The following is an 18,518-nucleotide window of genomic DNA, read 5'->3' on the forward strand; positions in this document are numbered from 1 at the left end:
GTGGAAGCCAATGATAGTCTCATTAAGAAATTCACAGAATTACAAAGAGTTCACCTTGGAGAGACTATATGGCATCCTAAAAACCTATGAGCTTGAAATAGAGAAAGATGAAAGGATGGAGAAAGGAAGAAAGAATGGAGGGTCCATAGCTCTAGTTGTTGAGTTAGAAAAGGAGAAAGAGATGAAGGTAGAAGCTGTTGAGTCTACTTCAAAGGTCTGTGAAAGCAAGGGTAAAAGGCTGATAGCTGAAAATGAAGATCTGTTGAGCGAAGATGACATGGATGATATTGATGAACATCTAGCATTCTTATCCAGGAGGTTTGCCAAGCTCAAATTCAAGAAGAATTTTGGAGCAGCCAAGCCAAACAGAAACATGGTTGATAAGTCAAAATTCAAATGTTTCAAATGTGGCTTGGAGGGTCATTTTTCTGGTGAATGTAGAAAGTCTGATTCCAGCAAAAAGAAGTTTGAGCCTGTTAATTATAAATAAAAATACTTTGAGTTGCTCAAACAAAAGGAAAGGGCCTTCATCACACAGGAGAATGACTGGGTTGCAGATAGATTGGATGAAGATGAAGAAACAAGTTATGTCAATCTAGTCCTAATGACCAAATCTGATGAAACAAAAACAAGTTCTTCAAGAAATTAGGTAATCACCACTAACCTAGCACATTTATCTAAAGCTGAGTGTAATGATACAATAAATGACATGTCCATAGAATTATATAACCTGCGTGTTACACTTAAGTCCTTCACTAAGGAAAATGCTAAAATTAAAGAAAACAATTTGTTTTTAAGTGATAGGAATAATGTGCTAGAGTCTCAGTTTATTGAATTCAAAAAATTGAGAATTGAGTGTAGGTTTGCTTAGGATGAATTAACTGAGTCCTTGAAGAAATAAGAGATTTTAAAGAAGCGGGTTAAATGAGAACATGAAGTGATTAAGGTATGGAAATCATCTATAGATGTTCATGCTCAAATCACTAAAGTTCAAGGTATTGAGTCCTTTTGTGATGCAACCTGGAAGAAGAGTAAAGAGAAGCTTGAGTCTAATTTAGTTGAAGGATTGTTGACAGATGTGGACTTGAAGGATGATGAAAATCATCCGTCGGATAATCAAAAGGATTATCCGTCGAGAGACAAGGAGCCACATCCGTCTGCTGTGAGTAAACCAGTTAGCAAAGCTAAGCTTTCTAAATTAAATGAGAAATATGGATCAGTTTCTAAAAACTTTATTCCAGTAGAATCAAGTCAAGTAAGAAAACAAAAGAAAGTTATTTGGTCATCTGTCTATCAAGCAATTGAATGACAGATTAGAAAAGATTGAGGTTAAAATAGAAGCTAAAAGGAAAAACAATAGAAATGGGAAAGTAGGAATTAACAAACATAACTACTAAACACCTGATAAATATGCACCAAGGAAAATATGTGTTAAGTGTGGTAGTGTTAATCATTTGTCTGTTAATTGCAAACTTGCTATGCCTACTTCCTTGTCTGCACCCTCTTCTTTTCCCAACATAACTTCCATGCCTACCATGACTATGAATGATATGTCTACTCTGAATATGAATGCACAATTTGCTAATATGCCATTTGCACCAGCCCTTATTATGCTGTATTTAGTATGCGTCAAATGCCATTTAACATGCCTTACTAGAATAACATGTTTGCAAATAGCATGCCTTTTCATGTAAACCAAAATGTGCATGATACTCTGTTTTAATGACTGGTTTAAAAGGTTCAACTCAAATGACTAAGGATGAATCTAAAATTCCCAAGTCAAATGAGATCAAATCCAAGAAATCAAAGAAAAAAGCTAACAAGGAGGGACCCAAGGAAAGTTGGGTACCAAAATTAGCTTGATTTGATTTTGATGTGTGCAGGGAAACAGAAAGAATCTTTGGTATCTGGATAGTGGTTGCTCAAGGCACATGACTGGAGATTCTACCCTGCTCACTGAGTTCAAGGAAAGATCTGGCCCAGGTATTACCTTTGGAGATGACAGCAAGGGTTATACAGTGGGATATGGCTTGATTTCAAAAGAAAATGTCATTATTGAATAGGTTTCCCTAGTGGATGGTCTCAAGCATAATTTGTTGAGTATCAGCCAGCTTTGTCATAAGGGCAACTCAGTTACTTCCAATTCAGAAGCCTGTGTTGTAACAAACATAAAGAGTAACAAAGTGGTTCTCACTGGAGTGAGAAAAGGAAATGTGTACCTAGCTAACTTCAACTCATTAAATGAAGAATCAGTCACATGTCTTCTCAGTAAAGCAAGTCAAGATGAAAGTTGGCTATGGCACAAGAAGCTGTCCCATCTAAACTTCAAGACCATGAATGAGCTTGTCAAGAAAGAATTGGTTAGAGGTATTCCTCAAGTGGAGTTCACTAAGGATGGATTGTGTGATGCCTGCCAGAAAGGAAAGCATATCAAAACATCATTCAGAAAGAAGCTTGATTCAACAATTAAAGAACCTTTGTAACTGTTGCACATAGATTTGTTTGGACCAGTCAATATGTTGTCTATCTCAAGGAAAAGATATTGCCTAGTAATTGTAGATGATTTCTCAAAGTTCTCTTGGACATATTTTCTAAAGTCCAAAGATGAAGATAGTGAAATCATCATCAATCACATAAGGCAAGTCAACAATCATCCTGATTTTAAAGTGAGAAGAATCAGGGGTGACAATGGAATTGAGTTCAAGAACTCTGTGATGAGATCATTTTGTGAAGAAAATGGAATTATGCATGAGTTTTCTGCATCTAGAATTGCTCAACAAAATGGAGTGGTGTAAAGGAAAATCAGATCTCTAATTGAAGCTACAAGAACAATGCTTGAAAAATCAAAGTTACCAACATATTTTTGGGCTGAGGCTGTGAATACTGCCGGCTACACTCAGAATATCTCTTTGGTTAATCAAGCATTGCTTCATCAGTCAGTAGACAATCTGCTTTATCCGTCGGAAGATAATCAGCTTCATCCGTCGAGATACAAAGTGCATCATCCGTCGCAACAATGAGAGAAGCTGAAAGTCAGAATAGATCATCTTCGGAAAATACCCCTTTCTCAAATCAAAGATTCATAAACTCAGGGGGAGTTTCTCATAATCAAAACTCAGTCACACATCAAGACAACAATGAGGCCTCTTCATCTAGAGTTAATCTACCTCAACAAAGAAAATGGACTAGAGATCACCCTTTTGAGCTCATCATTGGTGATGCATCTTCTAGAGCTCAAACAAGAAAAGCAACTCAAGAAGAATGTCTATATAACAGCTTTCTTTCTAAGGAAGAACCAAAGAAGGTAGAAGAAGCTTTATTGGATCCTGATTGGGTTTTAGCTATGCAGGAGGAGCTAAACCAATTTGAAAGGAACAAGGTATGGAAGCTGGTACCCAAACCTAAAGGAAAGAATCCAATTGACACCAAGTGGGTATTCAGAAACAAGATGGATGAAAATGGCATAGTGGTCAGTAACAAAGATAGATTGGTTGCAAAGGGCTACTGTCAACAAGAAAGAATAGATTTTGATGAAACTTTTGCTCCTGTTGTAAGACTTGAAGCCATCAGAATTTTCTTAGCCTATGCAGCCCATGCCAATTTCAAGGTCTATCAAATGGATGTCAAAAGTGCCTTTCTGAATGGAATTTGGAGGAGGAAGTCTATGTCAGTCAGCCTGCTGGTTTCGAAGATCCAAATTTTCTAGAATATGTCTACTATCTTTTGAAAGTACTTTATGGATTGAAGCAAGCACCTAGAGCCTGGTATGACACTTTATCAAAGTTTCTTTTGGAAAATCACTTCACAAGAGCTACTGTTGATAAAAATTTATTCTTTAAAAATGTTAATGGCTCTAGTATACTTGTTCAAATTTATGTAGATGATATTATATTTGGCTTTACAGATGAAAAAGTTTGCAAAAAGTTTGCCAAATTGATGCAAAGAAAGTATGAAATGAGCATGATGGGAGAACTAAATTACTTTCTTGGTTTACAAGTTAAGCAAGTTAGTGATGGAATATTCATTAGTCAAACCAAATATATTTTATGAACTCTTAAAGAAGTTTGATCTAATGGATTGCATATCTACAAAAACTCCCATGGCCACTGCAACTAAACTTAAATTAAACATTACTGAAAAGTCTGTGGATATTTCAAGCTATAGGGGCTTGGTTGGTTCACTTCTATACTTAACAGCTAGTAGTTCAGATATAATGTTTGCTACCTGTCTTTGTGCTAGATTTTAGGCTGATCCTAGAGAATCTCATTTAGTAGCTATTAAGAGAATTTTCAGATATCTCGAGGGAACACCAAAACTTGGCATTTGGTACCCTAGAGATTCTGGTTTTGATCTAACTGGTTATTGAGATGCAGATTATGCAGGTTGTAAAATTGATAAAAAAAGTAAAATAGGAACCTGTCAATTTCTAGGGAACAAGCTTGTGTCCTGGTTCAGTAAAAAGCAAAATTCAGTGTCTACTTCTACAGCTGAAGCTGAATATATTGCTGCTGGTAGTTGTTGTGCACAGATTTTGTGGATTAAAAACCAATTTTTGGATTATGGTCTACAAGTGGACAAAATTCCTATTTTCTGTGATAACACAAGTGCAATTGCCATCACTGAAAACCCACTACAGCATTCAAGAACAAAGCACATATACATCAAGTACCACTTCATTAGGGAACATTTGATGAATGGTAATGTGGAACTTCATTTTGTTCCAAGTGAAAAGCAGCTTGCAGATATCTTTACCAAGCCACTTGATGAATCCACCTTTTCTAGGTTGGTAAGTGAGTTAGGTATGCTTAATTATTCTTAAATCATTTCAGATATTTTTGCAAGTTATAATGCAGCCCTAAATTTAATTGATTTTTCCAGTTTTAGATGAAATTTTGCCTAAGTCAAAATTTACATCGCGACCGTCACACCCCAAACTACAACACACACACACTGAATAAAAGAGAATCATAATTATTACAAACTTGTAAGTCCAAAGGACGATAATGATCTAGTACAACCCAACCAAAATAATAACAATCCCATGATCTTTACAAGTTTAGAGTTTGGAACAGCCCTTCTAACTAATACCACGATTACATACTGGCGGATTCCGCCTATACTATATATATTCTATCTGTGCCCTCAAATGGTCTTCACCCTGCCTACCGGTTGACTTACGGGAGGTTTGCTTGGTTTGAACCATGATTGCGAGCTGTAGAATAGGGTTAAACACAAGAAAATGAGCTACAACGCTCAACAAGTACTAATCATTCTACTATGCAAGACATTATCTCAAAATCACGAGTTCATAAATCAAGGGGTTATGGATACTTGTAAGAACGACAATAAGAAACATGAAGTTATAATATAAAGACATGGTGAAATTATAGCAATTGAAATATGGTATATGGAATCATGATATCGGGCAACATGTTATAGTATAAAGGCATGGTAGAATCATAATAATCGAAACATGGCATATGGTATCATGACATCGGGCAATCATGTTATAAATATCAAATCATCAAAATTATTTTAGGACGCTACGGATTACAGCCGATGATCAGCCGCGAAGTAATCCCGAACCTCGCTGGGTTCTCAAATATAATGGGATCCCTAGGCTATACGTGAGCCTATCAATAACGTGAAAAGGACTTGCGTCTGGGTCCAATCCACTAAGATAAGAAAACATTTATTTTATTTTTATTGATTTATAACATGGATGCTGGGAAAGATTGGGTATTAACTTAATTGAATTAGATTCAAGGGAAGAACATTTGAAGGTAAAGTACAAATCAAGTTAAGAGTGATTAATGGAAGTATTTGAAATAATTATGGACATGGGGTTGTTATAACTAAGCATTCATGGGAAATGTATATATGTGTAACAGTTATAAGAATAAAGAGGTAAGTAACTTGCCAACAATTATAAGCATAAGAAAGTAGTAACTTGCCATCAAAGTTCTAATATTATTCAATCTTGATAGCACGAGTCTTTCCCTTCGCTTCGGAACCTACACATTATATTATCCTCATTACAATTCACCCATTATCGACTTAAACGCGTATAAGCTTCTAGACTAATCTTTACCCCTATTATAACTATGATTACGCAAATTTATGATTACATATAATTTAATCGCATACAATTCAAGTAATCCACATAGTCACATAATCACGTAATGGCATGACATATAATACTTAGCTATTATCACCTAAATCTCTAAGCACGTAAGCAAATAAGATATAAGAACTATCACTAATGCTTTACTCTATCTATTATGACCTTAACTTAAACTAAAAGATAATGTGCAACACTCAGACTCTTCTCCACAAAGTCCCAATTATAATGAACATCACTAAGGTTTCCTAATGCCACTCGAAAGGGTGCTCTCGGGTTTCTTGGTGGAAATGGGATGTCTGCACCTTGGGCCTTCACTTTAAACCACTTCCTAAAGGTTGTTAAAAATCTAAACTAACTTCTAAAGTTAGTGAGACTCATGGTCCTTACTCCTAAAGGTTTACAAAGATCAATACTCTCACCGAAGTTCCCTGCGAGCATCAATTTGTACAACCTGTGCTCTTAGGAAAAAATCTCAACTTCTACACAGGGCCTTCTAACAAACCACTTCCCATGGATTCTTAAGACCTAAACCTAACTCTCAGACTTGGTTTCCGGCCAAGGCCTCACCTAGGCCTCTCTAGATTTCTACCCAAAGTTGACTCTACCCAGCCCCCACTAGAATTCAAACTGCTTTGTTTTTACTTCATAAGACCCACTTTTCTCATTAAATTTTTAATTCTAAAGGTTTGTTAAACTTCCTAGGGATGCATTATACTTATTTAAGCCAAGTCCCCAAGAAGGCCTAGCCTAAGGCATGGTTATAATCGACGAAAGTTCAAGTTTTCCCATCCCTTCCCTGTTCTGAGTTGCTCTCGGTTATGGGGGTGTGCACCTACCTAAATGCAAGTTTCTTGTTTAAACAAGGCTACTGGACTCAATTATAACTTAAGATCTATATCCAGTGAAGTTGGGCCTAGCAAGGCCTCACCAAAACCTACCTAAAATAGCCTATACTTAGGGTGGAAAAAAATCTGCTACTTAGTGCCTAGTGTATCTCCTTCCACCTTAACTCTCATTACAACACCAAAACCAACATGCAAGCCAACAAATCTATTCTACAGTGTACATAACCCTATTAACTATCATTTTATGGAAAAATACGAGCATAAACTTAGCCATAATAGTCATTTACCGAGGCAAGAACAAGAGCATAACATAGGAGATTTTACATGTGAACTTCTAAGCAAATTTATGAACCAAAAACACAAGGTAACAACTTGATGGATACAATATTTAATTATAACTTATTAAGGCACATAGAATATTAGAATTTTAGAGCAAAAATCGTGGCATGCATTGCAAAAAAACTTAAATTCAAGTCACATAGCACATTTGTTCGAAATATCACTTATACTACGACATGCAAGCATTAACTTCAAGTTTTAGTGTAAAAATCATAGCATGCAAGGATAGAAACTTTGTAAAAATACATTTTAAAAGATCATAGGTTCTTTAAAAGTCACATGCAAAGCTTCTTTCTTCTTGGAAAATAAATAAAACTAACATATAAAACCACAAAATTCATTCGGCTCCTTAGGAGTCATTGCCGAATGCTTGAGGCCAAGATCATGACTTGAAAGTAGAAGCAAAACACTTCATCAAGACCATTTCTTGCTCAAGTTTTATAAGCCTCAATTAGTTCAACTCTAGATTCACAAGATTCAAAGTTAAACCCTTGGCTTTAACTACATGCAACTAAGAAACTAACCTTGAATGATGATATAGAACCGAGTGAAATTATCCTTTGCTTAGAGGAGTTGAAAGATGCAAGAAGATGAAGAAATGAAGAAGAAAAAATGAGAGGGGAAAGGTGTGTAGGCGCGGCCGAAAGAGAGGGATAGAGAGAAGAGAGGGTGGAGTGAGGTGTTGGTGAAGAAAATGAAGTGAGTGGAGTGTATAAATTTTTTTTGTCTCACTAAAATGGTAGTGGATTTTGGACTTACTATTTTGTCCTTCATCCACTAATAGCCAACTTTTGCATGCAAGGTTTTATTGGCCTTTTGCTTGGTCAAATGGAGTTAGTGGGGAGTGAAAGGACGATCCCATCCTTGACTTCTATTTGAGTGGAAATTCCATGCAAGGCTACACTTTTATTTCAATAACTATTAAAAGTATAATTTAAAAGAATTATTTTTAGTAATTAAAATACAAATCCATAAATCACCAAATAAATACCATAAATACTATGAGATTTTAGAAATTTAATAAAATTGTTTTCAAAAATTTCGAACAAAATTTTATGTTAAAATATTTTTTCACATATTATTATACTAACAAACAAATCATGAAAATTATACTTAACACATTATAAATTACACAAATAATTGCAAGTAAATTGATTATATTCCACAATACTCAAATAAAAATTTTATCGTCTAATCGCAACTATTCAAATATTACTAAATCGCGAGAAATCTTTATTATTTACTAATCGCGTATCGAAAATCTTACTCGCGTACAAAATTTTACACGCTTAAAATATTCCGGCAACACTCGTAATGCCATACGATAAAATTATACACAATTTATAACAAATCCACATAATCGGCCTTATAACACAAAATATTTAGAATATACATGTCCCATTTATTAAAATAGCTCTAATATTTACCGGTCGTCACATCCTCTCCCCCTTATAGGATTCTATCCTCAGAATCTAGGAAAATAGTTGAGGATACCGGTTCCGCATTTTAGATTCTAACTCCCACATTGATTTTTCGACTTTAGGATTCCTTCATAATACTTTTACCAAACTTACAGATTTATTTCTAAGAATTTTCTCTTGTCGATCCAGTATCTGCACGGGTTGCTCTTCATATGATAAATCGGCTTGAATTTCTACTGGTTCAATCTCTATCACATGATTGGCATCTGAATTATACTTCTTTAGCAATGAGACATGAAATACATTATGCACGTGCTAATATTGTGGCGGTAAGGCTAACTCATAAGAAACTTTCCCTACTTGGTTCAAGATTTCAAAAGGTCCAATGTATCTTGGCGCTAACTTCCCTTTCTTACCGAAGTAGGTCAAACCCTTCCATGGTGATACTTTTAGCAACACAGCTTCCCCAATTTCAAATTTCACATCCTTCCGGGTATGGTCCGCGTACTTCCTTTATCTATCCTGAACAGCAATGAGTCTCTTCTTGATCACAGTGACAGTGTCCTTCATTTGCTAAATCAATTCAGGTCCATAAATCTTTCCTTCTCCAACTTCATCCCAAATCGTCGGTGTTAAACACTTTCATCCATATAATGCTTCGTATGGTGGCATGCCAATACTGGAATAGTAGCTAATGTTATATGAGAATTCTATGAGTGGTAGATGATCGTCCCAACTTTCTGAAAAATCAATTGCACAACTTCGTAACATATCTTCAATGGTTTGGATTGTTCGTTCGCTTTGGCCATCGATTTGTAGATGATATGCCGTACTCATGTCTAATTTCGTTCTGAGATTTTCTTGAAATTTCCTGCAGAACCTCGAATTGAATCACGGGTCTCGATCTGAAACTATCGATATAGGTACACCATAGCATAACATGATTTCGCATACATACATATGAACTAGTCTTTCTAACGAAGACTTCTCATTGATTTGAAGAAAATGAGCCGAATTCGTAAGGCGGTCAACTATCACCCAAATTGCGTCGTGTCCAGAACGTGTTCGTGGTAAACCCACTACAAAATCCATGGCAATATTTTCTCACTTCCATTCTGGAATCTTCAATGGTTGAATCAAACCACTTGGTCGCTGATGTTTTCCTTTCACTCTTTGGCACGTGTCGCATTTTGAAATCCACTCCGCAATCTCCCTTTTCATGTTCGGCCACCAAAAACTCATTTTTAAATTATGGTACATTTTGGTACTTCCTGGGTGAATCAAAAATCTTGAGTTGTGTGCTTCTTTCAAAATATCATTCTTCAATTCAGTCACATTTGGGATCCAAATTCTTGTTGAAAATCTCAACACATCTTGTTCGTCTTTTTGGGTACATATCTCTTCTCCTATCAACTGATTATTCTCTTGAGTCATTACTTCATCTTGGCATTTCTTTATCCTTTCTATTAGTGTTGATTGAAAAGTACATAACATATTTTTTCTGCTCTTCCATGATCACAAAACTCTAATTGTAATTTTTCAACTTCATCAGATAATTCCTTCGACATTGTTATCATATTTAACCTTTCCTTCCTACTCAAAGTGTCTGCTACCACGTTGGCCTTTCCCGGATGATATTGTATCGAACAATCGTAGTCTTTGATCAATTTCAACCATCGACACTATCTCATATTCAGTTCTTTCTAAGTAAAGAGGTACTTTAGACTCTTATGATCTGTGTATATCTCACACTTTTCCCCATATAAGTAGTGTCTCCATAGTTTCAAAGAAAACACTATTGCATCTAACTCTAAGTCGTGAGTCGGGTACTTCTATTCATGTGGTTTAAGTTATCTTGAAGCATACGCTATCACCTTCCCGTGTTACATCAATACGCATCCAAGTCCCTTGTAAGAGGCATCACTGTATATTACAAAAATTCCCTTATCATCTGGTAATGCTAAAACAGGAGCAGTTACCAATCTTTGCTTTAATTCTTGAAAACTATTTTCGCATTTCTCCGTCCATTCAAACTTCTCATTCTTCCTTGTCAATTTGGTCAGTGGTATAGCAATCTTCGAAAAATCCTTTACAAATCTTCTGTAGTATCCCACTAGTCAAATGAAACTTCTCACTTCTGTAGGCGTCTTCAGTCTCTCCCAATTCATTACAGCCTCAATCTTTTCAGGATCTACTCTAATTCATTCTCTTCCAATAATATATCCTAGAAATCTTACTTCATTTAACCAAAACTCGCACTTCGAGAACTTGGCATACAATCTCTCCTTTCGCAACACTTCCAAGACTATTCTTAAATGTTCTGCGTGATCAGCTTCTGTCTTTGAATATACCAGAATATCATCAATGAAAACTATGACAAACTTGTCCAAATACTCCCTGAATACTCGATTCATTAAATCCATGAAAGCAGCTGGTGCATTCGTCAACCCAAAAGCCATAACGAGAAACTCGTAATGTCCACATCTTGTTTGAAAAGCTGTTTTCGGTATGTCTTCAAACTTAGTCTTTAATTGGTGGTATCTCGATGGCAGATCAATTTTCGAAAAACAAAAGGATCCCTTTAGTTGGTCAAACAGATCATCAATTGTAGGCAAAGGGTATCTATTCTTAATCGTCAATTTGTTCAATTCTCGATAATCTATACAAAGTCTCATGCTTCCATCCTTCTTCTTCATAAACAATACTGGCGCACCCTACGATGAAACACTTGGTCTTATAAATCTCTTGTCCAGTAGTTCTTGTATTTACTTTTCTAGTTCCTTCATCTCCGTTGGTGCCATCCTATATGGAGCTTTCGAAATGGGTTCGGTGCTGGGTACAAGGTCTATTATAAATTCAACTTGTCGGCCCGGGGGTAAGCCAGGAAGTTCTTTAGGAAAAACATCCAGAAAATCTCTTACCACTGGAATGTCTTCCGGATTAGAAACTTCTCTACCTTTATCAACTACATACGCCAAATACGCCTCGCATCCTTTATGAATCAACTTCTTTGTTTGTATCGAGGTGAGAAATGTCTGAGTTTGTTTTTGGCCCTTGAACGTTACTTTCTTACCTTGAGGTGTACTTAACACTACTATTTTATCCTTACAGTCTATTTGAGCACTGAAACTTGTCAGCCAATACATTCCCAAGATCACGTCGAATTCGCCTAATTGGAAAGGAATGAGGTTCGCAGGAAAAACGTGTTCGGCTATCTCTATTGTACAATGAGGGCAAATACGATTTACAAATACTCTATCTTGATTAGCTAAGATAAAGGATAAGGGTTCATGCATCAATTGGGTTTCACAATCCAACTTAGCAATAAAAGATTTCGAAATAAATGATCTGGTGGCTCCCGAATCAATCAATACTTTAGCACTAGCAGGATTCACAGAAAGCGTACCTGACACTACATCGGAACTTTGAATTGCATCCTTCACGTTCATATTGAAAGTTCTTGCTTGAGCTGGATAAGTCAATGTTGGGCGATTTGAAGGTGATGCTATCTAAGGTTGATTGAAAGATATTGGTAATGATGGGGTTGGTATAGAAGTTACTTGATTCACAGGGTAGGGTACAGTAGTCACTTGCATCAATTGGTTATCACCCATACCTTTGCATTCTCGTGAGACATGTCCTGGTTTCCCACACTTATAACACGTGATGTTGTCCTTCTGATTCTTACATTCATGAGCATAATGGCCCTTCGTATGACACTTGAAATAAACTATATTCGCCTTATTACAGATTCCCTAGGTCGCCTATTACAAATCTTACATTCCGGAATTGATCCTTGCGGGGGTTTCCGTCCACTTGTTGATTGAGATCTTGTTTCTTGTGACTTATTCCCAAATTCTTTCTTCTTAAAGTTTCCGGGTCCACTCTGAGGCTTAAACCTTTGATTAGCTCTCTGATTCTGACCCTTGTAACTTGAACCTTCTTCTCCCATTTCAAATTTTCTTTTCTTGTTACTTTTCTCCTTTTGATTTTGCTCACTCTCGCCTGCAATTACCATTGCCTTCTGAACCACTTCAGCATAGGTGGTCAACTCAAAGTTGCCACACGACTCCTTAACCAAGGCTTCAATCTCTGTTGGAACCTTTTTGCCCTTTTCTCTTTAGAATGAACATACTCTCCCATAAACCTAGAAAGTTCTGTAAACTTCTTCTCATATTCACCGACTGTCATGTTGTCTTGCTTCAACTCAAAGAATTTCATCTCCATTTGTGTTTGCATATAGCAAGGAAAATACTTATCCAAAAACATCCTCTTAAACCTATCCCAAGTAATAACTTCAGCATCTTCTAAAGCTTTTTCAGACTCCCGCCAATAGTTTGATTTACCTTTAAGAAAGTAAGTGGCATACTCCACCTTCTGATTATCTCCAACATTTGTTAAGGCAAAGGCCTTTTCTATTTCCTTAAGCCAAACATGAGCTTCTACCGGGTCTTGTGTTCCTTTGAATTCTGGGGGTTTTACAGAGTGGAATGTTTTGAAAGTAGTGACACCTTCTGGGGGTGGTTGAGGGGGTTGCATTTGTTGAAGAAGTTGTTGTTGTTGGTCTATGGTATTAGTTTGTTGGCGTACCAACTCCACAAGTAGTGCTATATTAGGGTTTTGGTTTTCTCTTTTATTTTCTTGGTTATTTGTAGGTCTTTCTCGGGCTCTTCTAGGTGCCATTTTCTGAAATAAGAGTTGTACAGTTTAAGTGATGCAGAAACTAGGGTATTATTTGCATTCAACATGGTATACAGTTTTCAATACAACAATAAAGGTGATGCGTGGTGATAAGCAAGACATCTTAAAGGAGCAATTATAAGAATCAAAGAAAGTGCACAACTGATTTAACATGGTTTAAGTCGAAAGGTATGAATCACAAGGTACAAATACGATTACAAATCCGAATTAAAATAGTACGAGAGTCTAGAAATGGAAACAAATAACATGGTAATAAAATGAGCAGCCTAATCCAAGCAACTAAAGGTCAAGTCTCCTAGAACTCATCCTAAGCCTCCTCCTCGGACTCCTCCTCGGGTTCCTCCTCGGACTCCTCCTCATGGGTCCTTGCGACATCAGGGGTAGTGTCCTCACGTAGCATCTTGACCACGCTCCCAAGCTCATCCACTATCGTTTGCATAGTAATCTAACTGATCCGGTCGCGATGCACGGGCATCTCCTCCAATCTTGATGTGGCCACCTGAATCAATGATTAGAGCCTCAAAATGGTTTTCGCCTTAGGTCTGCTACCCACATCTTGCTTACTTGCATAGAGCTCTTCAAGACGTTCCATCAGCCTGATATACTTCTCTTGGAGAAATTCATGATGCATCCTTAAGTCAGCATAGATAGAAAAAGCAATTGTGTCACTCGGCGGAATCGAAGATGATGAATACGCACGTTGGTACCAAGTAATATATATATATACAAAGGTCAGATACGATTTATTCGAATGTCGCGCATTAGTAATCCTGATATTATATTATATACTCATACTTCCTTTAGTCCTAATTGGGCTGTCCAGGGACTCTAAATCTAGGCTCTAATGCCAAAAACTGTCACACCCCAAACTACAACACACACACACTGAATAAAAGAGAACCATAATTATTACAAACTTATAAGTCCAAAGGACGATAATGATCTAATACAACCCAACCAAAATAATAACAATCCAAAGATCTTTACAAGTTCAGAGTTTGGAATAACCCTTCTAACTAATACCACGATTACATACTGGCGGATTCCGCCTATACTATATATATTCTACATGTGCCCTCAAATGGTCTTCACCCTGCCTACCGGTTGACTTACGGGCAATTTTCTTGTTCGAACCATGATTGTAAGCTGTACAATAGGGTTAAACACCAGAAAATGAGCTACAACACTCAACAAGTACTAATCATTCTACTATGCAAGACATTATCTCAAAATCACGAGTTCATAAATCATGGGGTTATGGATACTTGTAAGAACGACAATAAGAAACATGAAGTTATAATATAAAGACATGGTGAAATTATAGCAATTGAAACATGGTATATGGAATCATGATATCGGGCAACATGTTATAGTATAAAGGCATGGTAGAATCATAATAATCGAAACATGGCATATGGTATCTCATGGCATCGGGCAATCATGTTATAAATATCAAATCATCAAAATTATTTTAGGATGCTACGGATTACAGACTGTGATCTGCCGCGAAGTAATCCCGAACCTCGCTGGGTTCTCAAATATAATGAAATCCATAGGCTATACGTGAGCCTATCAATAACGGGGAAAGGACTTGCGTCTGGGTCCAATCCACTAAGATAAGAAAATATTTTTTTTTAATTTTATTGATTTATAACATGGATTCCGGGAAAGATTGGGTATCAACTTAATTGATTTAGATTCAAGGGAAGAACATTTGAAGGTAAAGTACAAATCAAGTTAAGAGTAATTAACAGAAGTATTTGAAATAATTATGGACATGGGGTTGTTATAACTAAGCATTCATGGGAAATGTATATATGTGTAACAGTTATAAGAATAAAGCGGTAAGTAACTTGCGAACAATTATAAGCATAAGATAGTAGTAACTTGCCTTTCAAAGTTCTAAGATTATTCGATCTTGATAGCACGAGTATTTCCCTTTGCTTTGGAACCTACACATTATATTATCCTCATTACTATTCACCCTTTATCGACTTATACGCCTATAAGATTCTAGACTAATCTTTACCCCTATTATAACTATGATTACGCAAACTTATGATTACACATAACTTAATCGCATATAATTCAAGTAATCCACATAGTCACATAATCACGTAATGGCATGGCATTTGATACTTAGCTATTATCACCTAAATCTCTAAGCACGTAAGAAAATAAGACATAAGAACTATCACTAATGCTTCACTCTATCTATTCTAACCTTAACCTAAACCAAAAGATAATGTGCAACACTCGGACTCTTCTCCACAAAGTCCCAATTATAATGAACACCACTAAGGTTTTCTAATGCCACTCAAAAGGGTGCTCTCGGGTTTCTTGGTGGAAATGGGATGTCTCCATCTTGGGCCTTCACTCCAAACCACTTCCTAAAGGTTTTTAAAAGTCTAAACTAACTTCTAAAGTTGGTGAAACTCAGGGGCCTTACTCCTAAAGGTTTACAAAGATCAATACTCTCACCGAAGTTCTCTGCGAGCATCAGTTTGCACAACCTGTGATCTTAGGCAAAAATCTTGACTTCTACATAGGGCCTTTTAACAAAACCACTTCCCATGGATTCTTAAGACCTAAAACTAACTCTCAGACTTGGTTTCTGGCCAAGGCCTCACCTAGGCCTCTCTAGGCTTCTGCCCAAAATTGACTCTGCCCAGCCCCCACTAGGATTCAAACTGCTCTGTTTTTACTTACATAAAACCCACTTTTCTCATTAAATTTTTAATTCTAAAGGTTTGTTAAGCTTCCTAGGGATGCATTATACTTATTTAAGCCAAGGACCCATGAAGGCCTAGCCTAAGGCATGGTTATAATCGACCAAAGTTCAAGTTTACCCAGCCCTGCCCTGTTCTAAGTTGCTCTCGGTTATGGGGGTGTGCACATACCTAAATGCTAGTTTCTTGTTGAAACAAGGCTACTGGACTCAAGCATAACTTAAGCCCTATCTCCAGTGAACTTGGGCCTAGCAAGGCCTCACCAAAACTCACCTAAAACAGCCTATACTTGAATGAAAAAAATCTGCTACTTAGTGTCTAGTGTACCTCCTTCCACCTTAACTCCCATTCCAACACCAAAACCAACATGCAAGCCAAAAAATCTATTATACAGTGTACATAACCCTATTAACTATCATTTTATGGAAAAATACGAGCATAAACTTAGCCATAATAGTCATTTATCGAGGCAAGAACAAGAGCATAGCAGAGCAGATTTTACATGTGAACTTCTAAGCAAATTTTTGAACCAAAAACATATGGTAACAACTTGATGGATACAAGATTTAATTATAACTTATTAAGGCACATAGAATATTAGCATTTTAGAAAAAAAATCATGGAATGCATTGCACAAAAACTCAAATTCAAGTCACATAGCAGATTTGTTCTAAATATCACTTATACTACGACATGCAAGCATTAACTTCAAGTTTTAGTGTAAAAATCATAGCATTCAAGGATAGAAACTTTGTAAAAATACATTCTAAAAGATCATAGGTTCTTTAAAAGTCACATGCAAAGCTTCTTTCTTCTTGGAAAATAAATAAAACTAACATACAAAACCACAAAATTCATTCGGCTCCTTAGGAGTCATTGCCGAATGCTTGAGGCCAAGATCATGGCTTGAAAGTAGAAGAAAAACACTTCATCAAGACCATCTCTTGCTCAAGTTTTATATGACATAATTAGTTCAACTATAGATTCACAAGAATCAAAGTTAAACTCTTGGCTTTAACTACATGCAACTAAGAAACTAACCTTGAATGATGATATAGAATCGAGTGAAATTGTCATTTGCTTAGAGGAGTTGAAAGATTCAAGAAGATGAAGAAATGAAGAAGAAAAAAAATGAGAGGGGAGGGGTGTGTAGGCGCGGCCGAGAGAGGGCTAGAGAGAAGAGAGGGTTGGGTGAGGTGTTGGTGAAGAAAATGAAGTGAGTGGAGTGTATAAATTTGTTTTTATCTCACTAAAATGGTAGTGGATTTTGAACTTACTATTTTGTCCTTCATTCACTAATAGCCAACTTTTGCATGCAAGGTTTTATTGGTCTTTTGCTTGGTCAAATGGAGTTAGTGGGGAGTGAAAGGACGATCCTATCCTTGACCTCTATTTGAGTGGAAATTGCATGCACGGGTACACTTTTATTTCAATAACTATTAAAAGTATAATTTAAAAGAATGAAATTTAGTAATTAAAATACAAATCCATAAATCACCAAATAAATACCATAAATATTATGAGATTTTAGAAATTTAATAAAATTGTTTTCAAAAATTTCGATAAAATTTTATGTTAAAATAATTTTTCACATATTATTATACTAACAAATAAATCATGAAAATTATACTTAACACATTATAAATTACACAAATAAGTGCAAGTAAATTGATTATATTCCACAATACTCAAATAAAATTTTTATCGTCTAATCACAACTATTCAAATATTACTAAATCGCGAGAAATCTCTATTATTTACTAATTGCGTATCGAAAATCATATTTGCGTATGAAATTTTACATGCTTAAAATATTCCGGCAACATCACAATGCCATACGACAAAATTATACACAATATATAACGAATCCGTATAATCGGCCATATAACACAGAATATTTAGAATATACATATCGCATTTATTAAAATAGCTCTAATATTTACCAGTCGTCACACCGACGGATGCTTATTATCCATCGAGTTTGATCATCCGTCGGAATAGAATATCTTAATAAAAATAAATTATCTTTTAGGATTATTTTAACCCCGACGGATAATTGTTTTATTCTCATCAGTCAAATTATCTCAATCTTAGCCGTTGGAACTCTGAACATTATCCATCGGATATATTTATAGTCTGTAAGTATATCACGACGGATAATTGACAGAATTTTGACAGTTTATTTATTTTAAACGTCTATTATGGGCTATTTTGTTTGGTTACTTTATTTTACTTTATTACTTCTAACAGTTTATTTTTGAGATGGTATAAAAGCAAAATTCATTTTCATTCTTTTCTCTTATCTTTCTCAAATCAATTGCTCTAACTCTCTTCTTCTCCAAAGCAAATAATCTCTTTC

The 18,518-nt window shown here is 36.0% G+C and overlaps 1 protein-coding gene across 1 annotated transcript; it reads right to left on the reverse strand.

The window, feature by feature from the left end:
* Positions 1-11,494: 11,494 nt before the first annotated feature.
* LOC141665897 (uncharacterized) lies at positions 11,495-12,747 on the reverse strand. Its single transcript, XM_074471881.1, has 2 exons — positions 12,510-12,747; positions 11,495-12,198 (listed from the first exon to the last, which is right to left on the reverse strand). Exons 1-2 carry the CDS (start codon positions 12,745-12,747, stop codon positions 11,495-11,497), a joined length of 942 nt encoding a protein of 313 aa, XP_074327982.1.
* Positions 12,748-18,518: the final 5,771 nt, after the last annotated feature.

Source organism: Apium graveolens, chromosome 6 (genome assembly GCF_009905375.1).
Source record: "Apium graveolens cultivar Ventura chromosome 6, ASM990537v1, whole genome shotgun sequence".
Classification (NCBI taxonomy): Eukaryota; Viridiplantae; Streptophyta; class Magnoliopsida; order Apiales; family Apiaceae; genus Apium; species Apium graveolens.